Source organism: Halichoerus grypus, chromosome 2 (assembly GCF_964656455.1).
Source record: "Halichoerus grypus chromosome 2, mHalGry1.hap1.1, whole genome shotgun sequence".
NCBI classification, from domain to species: domain Eukaryota; kingdom Metazoa; phylum Chordata; class Mammalia; order Carnivora; family Phocidae; genus Halichoerus; species Halichoerus grypus.
This window is the reverse complement of record NC_135713.1, coordinates 188,610,814-188,618,177: the sequence shown is the minus strand read 5'-3', so window position 1 is coordinate 188,618,177 and position 7,364 is coordinate 188,610,814. Positions and strand designations below refer to the sequence as shown.

Sequence of the window (7,364 nt, the reverse complement as noted above, 5' to 3'; positions counted from 1 at the left end):
TCAAACATACACATAAACTTGAGTCCCAGGAAAAGACAACAGGGAAGAAGCTATAAACAAAGAGATACCTGATAGACAATTTAACAAAAGTGATGGAAACATCAAGCCAAAGATTAAAGAGCCTCTTTGAACTCCAATTTATTTACAGTCTTCAGAATTTTCAATTATCTCAATTCTTGAGGTTATATTTTCTTTTCTTGTATCTACTATGCTATTCATGGTGGATTATGCTCTTGAGTATTTTAGAACATTTTCCCCTGTGGACATCCCATTCAGCCTATGTGTGGTTTCTTTTCCTCATGGTTAGTGCTTTCTTATTTTGAGTTCTTTAATATTCTATATATATTCTTATATATTCTTTTATAACAGTTATTTCTGTGTGCTATGACTTTTGCTTTTGTTTCTGATGATTCCAAGGACATTCACTGTTTTGTAACACTTTGCACAAATCTCAAAGATTCCTTCAGTATGCATATAGTATAAATTAGAAAGCTTGCTAGTGTTGCTGTGGCTGAGATGCTCGCAGGAGCCTTGATTACCACGTAAAATCCCTTGTGGGCAGATAAGGTTTTCTTGTCTCCATCTTACAAGGTGCCACGTTACATGCAAACTCTATAAAGAGTTCTCCCTTCTTGGATCCTGCATTGTGACAGCTTGAGGTCCCATTTCTTGTACCTGCCTGGGTATTAACTACCAACCTCTGATTCTGAGAGCCTATAACTAGATACCAACAAATTCCATAGGCCCTAGGACATCAGCTACTGTTTACAGTTTGAGTTCTCTTTTCATTTCTGGAAAATGAGAATTTTTCTTTTCTTTTTTCAAATTCAGCCATGTAATTAAAATACTTTTAAAGCATTTCTATTTGCTTGTACAATTCAATCAGCAATGTTACCAAGAGTCCTATATTTCCAAGGTCCCAAGAAAATGAAAGATTTATTGCACTAGTTAGAAATATTAAAAAAGGTTATTACAGAAGCTCCTATAAAGTAAAATTTGTTATATATTAGTATTTCTCCCAAAAGATACTAATTACTCCCTCTTAATATACTAACACTGAAGAAAAAGATTCTTTCAATCCTAACCTTTGAAAAAAATGTCAAACTTACAGAATAGTAATATGAAGACCCCCTTTATACCATATAGCTTTCATCTAGATTCAACATTTTGCCACATTTTGTTTCTTTCCAATAGACAGCTATAGGTAGGTAGGTAGGTAGATATGATATGATATAGACACAAAGCTTTAAATATATAAACTTAAAATCCTAAGAGTAAGGACATTTTCTTGCATAACCAGAGTACACATATCAATTAAATGTTGATACATTACTATCCCTTAATACACATTTAATATCTGCATGCTGCCAGTTGTACCAAGAATATCCTATAGAGAAATTTTTACCCACATTCATGAATTGCATTTAGATATTGTGTCTCTTCAGTCTCCTTAAATCTGAAACACTTCCTTGGTTTGTCTTTATATTTGGTGATTCTGACATTTTTAAAGAGAAATCATTACGTGGAATATTCCTTAGTATGGATTTGTCTGAATCCCTCATGATTTGATTTGGGTGGTGCATTTTGACAGGAATACTACATAGGTGATGTGTCCTTTCAGTGTGTGACTTAGGGAGACACATATCCGTTGGTCCTATTATTAATGATGCTAACACTGGTTAAGGTTTTTTTTCTCAAGTTTCTCCACAGTAAAGTTAGCATTTTTCCCTTAGAAATTAATAAATAACTGATGAGGAAATATTTTATTTTTTAAAAGATTTTATTTATTTATTTGTCAGAGAGAGACAGACAGAAAGAGAGCACAAGCAGGGGGAGTGGCAGAGGGACAGAGAGAAGCAGGCTTCCCGCTGAGCAGGGAGCCCGATCCCAGGACCCCAGGATCATGACCTGAGCTGAAGGCAGACGCTTAACGACTGAGCCACCACCCAGGTGCGCCCCTGATGAGGAAATATTTTAAAGGTGTGCAAATATCCTGTCCCTCAACAAACTTTCACCTATTAGCTGTAGCATCCATTGATGATATTTACCTGAATCGAGTTTTATTATGAGGGTTGTAAACAGTGATTTTGTGACTCAGTTTTTCCTTCTACATTTATTAGTTGACATTCTACTACCATGGATAACTTTCTCATCTTTTTCATTTCTTTAATTAGTCTCAATATGGACTCATGAGTTCTTTTTTTTTAATGGGTTAAAATCCATTACTACCACTATTCATTTTGCTGTTCAAGTTGTTCCATACTGGACCAGTGAGAATCCCTTCAAAGAGGCCCCAAATAAATACCTTTTAATATTTACAAACAATGAGGGGCACCTGGGTGGCTCAGTCGTTAAGCGTCTGCCTTCGGCTCAGGTCATGATCCCAGGGTCCTGGGATCGAGCCCCGCATCAGGCTCCCTGCTCCTCGGGAAGCCTGCTTCTCCCTCTCCCACTCCCCCTGCTTGTGTTCCCTCTCTGGCTGTCTTTCTCCCAGTCAAATAAAAAAAAAAAAAAAAAAAAAAAATCTTTAAAAAAAAAAAATATTTACAAACAATGAGTTGTTGCTAACGGTTTCAAATTGAACACAGGAAGTAATACTTAGCACATACTTTGAAACAGTCAGAGTCTATTCTCTAATGAGTATTTGTGACTCACAGATAGGGTCTGTCTTCCTCATAGCACACAGGTAACTCATAAAGATGAACTTTTTTCTATTCCCTACTATAATTCTACCTCTCTTTTGACATCAAAAGAGACCTTGGCATCATGTGAATAATTTGTCCAAACAATATCATGGAGTGATACACAGATCATAGGTAAACATCAGTAACTGAACCCATGTGATAGGCCCTTTTGACAAACAAGAAAATAGAAAAGACAATTTTGAGAATGACCAGATTGGAAATCTTAACACACCAGGAAAAGGAAATCTTATTTTTCTTCATTTGAAAATATTTAACCAGAAAAACACAGTGATCTAATTTAATGACTAATATTTCTTTAGGAAAAGAAAACTAGGAAATTGTCCAGGACAAGAACATAGCAGCTTCAGCAGAGTATAAAAGAGGACAAGCAGCAGAGGGATTTTCAAATTCACTAAGCTCACTCTCTTACTAATATCAGAACCTCCACCCTCTGACACCATGGTCGACTCCTGTTGTGGCTCCGTCTGCTCTGACCAGGGCTGTGGCCAGGAGACCTGCTGCCACCCCAGCTGCTGCCAGACCACCTGCTGCAGGACCACCTGCTGCCGCCCCAGCTGCTGTGTGTCCAGCTGCTGCCGGCCCACCTGCTGCCAGACCACCTGCTGCCGCCCCAGCTGCTGTGTGTCCAGCTGCTACCGCCCCTCCTGCTGTGGTTCCAGCTGCTGCCGCCCCTCCTGCTGTGGCTCCAGCTGCTGTGGCTCCAGCTGTTGCCGCCCCTCCTGCTGCCGCCCCTCCTGCTGCGGTTTCAGCTGCTGCCGCCCCTCCTGCTGCATCTCTAGCTGCTACCGCCCCGCCTGCTGTGGTTCCAGCTACTGTGGCTCCAGCTGCTGCCGCCCCTCCTGCTGCATCTCTAGCTGCTGCCGCCCCTCCTGCTGTGGCTCCAGCTGCTGTGGCTCCAGCTGCTGCCGCCCCTCCTGCTGCTGCCCCTCCTGCTGCCTGCGCCCAGTCTGTGGCCGGGTCTCCTGCCACACCACTTGCTATCGCCCCACCTGTGTCATCTCCACCTGCCCCCGTCCCATGTGCTGTGCCTCCTCTTGCTGCTGAGCCCCCTGCCCTGTGACCACTGTCTCTGTTTACCTCTGCCCCACATTTGTAGACCCTCCTTTTAGAACACATGGAGTGGAAATGATGTTGCTCAATGGAATTGGGCCTTAATTCCACTGAGGAAACCAATCATGCTGTTGAAGAAGATGGATATGACACGGAGCACTTATACAGTAACAGATTTTACCCTTCGACCTGACAATTGGTGAAATCATTCTCCTAACTTCCCTTTTATAGGCCTTTTCTGTAACCTGATATATTTTTGTACCAAAATAAAGTTACTTCCCTGCATTAACAATTCAGTGTGATTGTTGCTCCATTAAGATTTTGTCTTCAGCTGGTAGGCAAGTGTATTTGACCTACACCTGCAGGATACACACATGGTCTTGTCACTTCTCAATAATAGTCAGGTTCCAGTATTCACTGCCTGATTCTTTCCTATGTGCCTCCTTATTTCATGGGCAAATCACCTAACACTATGAACCTGCCCTAGGAAAAAAAACAAAAGAGTGAAAAGTAGACGTTTGGAAGACTGTAGGTATATAAAAGCAAAAAGAACACAATACATGTTTCATGCATCACACCAGCCACCACAGTTATGCAATGTATTGTTCAGCACAGTCTACAGGTTTGTATTCAGGCTTGTACTCAATGGCACTGATGTCATCCACGCAGCAAATCAAATGTGCACCGATTCCGACTCTATTTGCAACAGGGCCTCAGTCAGGTCTCATTTTTTTCTGTTGATAGAGAGTTTCAGATCCTCAAGCATTCAAGGGACAGGGAGATAGCCTAGATGAGTAAAGCATGCCCTTGATAAGATGATGTGTTTGGTGGAAACTGGGATAAACTGTAGACTGCATGACCACATAAGAGGGTATTCCTGAGTTCCTGTCAATTGCTTCCATGGGAAAACGGGGACCCATTGTTTTCACTGAAAAGTGGGTCTGCTTTCACTGACCCTCCCAAATGCCAATTTCTTCATTCACTCATCCAAATGATATTTATTGAACATTTATTACACGGGAGGCACTGTTAAAGGTACTAGAGTAGCAGCAGAGACCAACACACAGAAAGCTCTCTATAGTAATGGAGCAGATATTCTAGTAGAGTTTATTTACTTTTAAATGTTTTTCTATACATTTGTCCACTCAGGTTTCTACACAATATTTTTTCTCTGTGCTTTTACTTGTATGAATAAGACTGAGCTTTGAAACCCCTCTTTAGATGAAAGTATCTGTGATACACATGGCGACATTGTTGCCAAAAGGACAGTTTTACTAATGACGTACCCCACCCTTCAACCCTAGAGCCACCATAAGGTCGCCAAGTTAGGAGAGGGAGGTAGGGGACACCTTCACTGATGAGGAACAGAATGGAGCTAAATCATCAATTACTCACTTGGGGTGAGAACTAACAGAAGGTGGGGCTCCCACACTACAACTCCTGAAACTAGTAAGTGAATTTGACAAGGACGTGAGATTTATATCATTATAAATTAATTTTATTTTATTTCTTAATTGTATTTTATATACTATCAACAATTATTTAATTAAATTAAATTAAGAGCAATTCTGTTTTCAAAAGCATCAAAAACATAGGCTGTTGAGGGAAAAAGGCAACAAAAACATGGAAGAGCTCTGCCCCCACAGCTGCAAAATTTTACAAAGAGAAATTAGAGAAGGTCTAGATAAATGGAGATGTATGCCACGTCCCTGGATTGGAAGGAGGTTTAGTGTTAAAATGTCAATTCTCCTGCAGTCTATCTAAAGATTCAATGTAATCCCAATCAAAAATCTCAGAAGACTTTTTAGTAGATGCTTAGAAGCAAAGAACCTAGAATTTCTAAAGCAATCTTGAAAAATGAAACAAAGGGAAAAGTGACCTAGAAAATAGGTAGAGAATATATGTAATAGATATCCCAAAGGGAGAAACAAAGCAATGAAACATACTAAGAACTATAATTCAAATAAAGGAATAGTTGTATATACCTGGATAAATCAGCCCATGGTGGTAAAAACTGAGGCATAATAACAATAAATGTATAACATATAATACTACATTATATTACATTATATTATGATGATATAAAACTACTGGATTTTAAAGAAAAAAATCATTTGAGTATCTAGGCAAAATATCCATGTCAGTTAAAAGGAAAAAGAAACAGGATAGTGTTCACACATTTTGATGGCAACACTTCATGTCAGAAGATAATAAAGTAACATTCTTAAGACATTCAAGGAAAGAAAATGTGATCCCAGGATTTATATCCAGCCAAACCAAACTCCATGCCACAAATAAACTACTGTGAACATGAGAGACCTCAGGGAATATTCTCCCTGTGGGCCTACCCTAAGGCATTTGTTAGTGAATGAGCTTTAAACAAACAAGATGACTGAAGATATTGGAGGGACATCTACATGAAGACTAGCAGAGGGTGATATATAAATATATTATGGGCTGAATATATATGAGAAATACATACTTCTTATCTGTAGAACTAAGAATGAATGATGAACAGGCAAGAGGCAGTATGATATCTGATGGCCAAAGACTGACCACGTAGATATAGTGCAATTTAAAAACAAAAAAAAACAGAGGAAAAGGAACGAGAATACATAAAGTAGAAAAATGTTGCTAATTGCCTAGGTAGTAACAGATCTAATGCTGAAGCAGTGGGGGATGAAGAAGTAACTAAGTCATTTCAATATTCCTTAAAATAGAGAATCAAGTGACAGCAGCCAGAAAATCAGTCTCGTAGAGTATTATATACAAATGTTTTTTTAAAGGTAACTGTTAGTATAAAATACAAACCTTGCTAAATATCAAAGACATACTGAGAAAGAGAGAGAATAAAGCAATGAGGATTAGAGGTAAAGACAGAGAAATAGAGGTAGAGATGTAGGTATTTAACATATCTATTACATATGCATAACTCACTACATGTTGTATGACACTATTCATTATATATTATATGTCACTTCATTATGATACACATGTAACAAACTACATATATAATAAAAATTACATAACTAAAGTCAAACATATTGATCAATTGACCATACCAATACATGTAATAGGCTCAACTCACCTGTAAAAAGAAAAAGACTTTCAGATTGGCTAAAAAATAAAAACCCAACACTGCTGTGTACAAGAGATACAACTAAAACAACAGGTTTCAGAAGGTTAAAAGTAAAAGTCTAAAGACATATCATAGAAAATGCAAATAAAATAAAGCAGAAGTCACAATTTTTATACCAAACAAGTTAGGTTTTTACCAAAAAGCATTACAGGACACAAAGTGGGATACTTTATTATAGTAAAGGCTACAGTGAAAATATAACTACAAAGTTAAACTTCAGAAACAAACGGTGATGCAAGAATAAAAAGACACAAGCCAAAATCAAAGACTAACATACTGTGTACTTAAAGAAAGAACATGTGAAGAAAAATTAATAAGAATACAAAATAACTACACATAATTAATAAGGTAGATCTTGCAGATATGGATCAAATTCACAACCCCCAAGTTAAAAAAGATACTTCTTTTCAAGTGCACGGTATTATTTTTAATAGTGAAAGCCTGAACACAACCCAAATGTCCATCAATAG

General features: G+C 38.3%; 1 protein-coding gene across 2 annotated transcripts; it reads left to right on the top strand.

Moving 5' to 3' along the window:
- The first annotated feature begins 3,143 nt into the window (after window positions 1–3,143).
- LOC118520465 (uncharacterized) lies at window positions 3,144–3,749 on the top strand. 2 transcript variants are annotated; one of them, XM_036068529.2, is made up of 2 exons: window positions 3,144–3,328; window positions 3,410–3,749. In XM_036068529.2, exons 1-2 carry the CDS (start codon window positions 3,144–3,146, stop codon window positions 3,747–3,749), a joined length of 525 nt encoding a protein of 174 aa, XP_035924422.1. The 2 variants fall into 2 exon arrangements, with proteins under 2 accessions (XP_035924422.1, XP_035924421.1); XM_036068528.2 differs by having other exon boundaries at window positions 3,144–3,749.
- The last annotated feature ends 3,615 nt before the right edge of the window (window positions 3,750–7,364 follow it).

Excerpts from the sequence above, each read along its gene's own strand:
- LOC118520465 (XM_036068528.2), top strand. The coding sequence starts at position 3,144 with ATGGTCGACTCCTGTTGTGGCTCCGTCTGCTCTGACCAGGGCTGTGGC.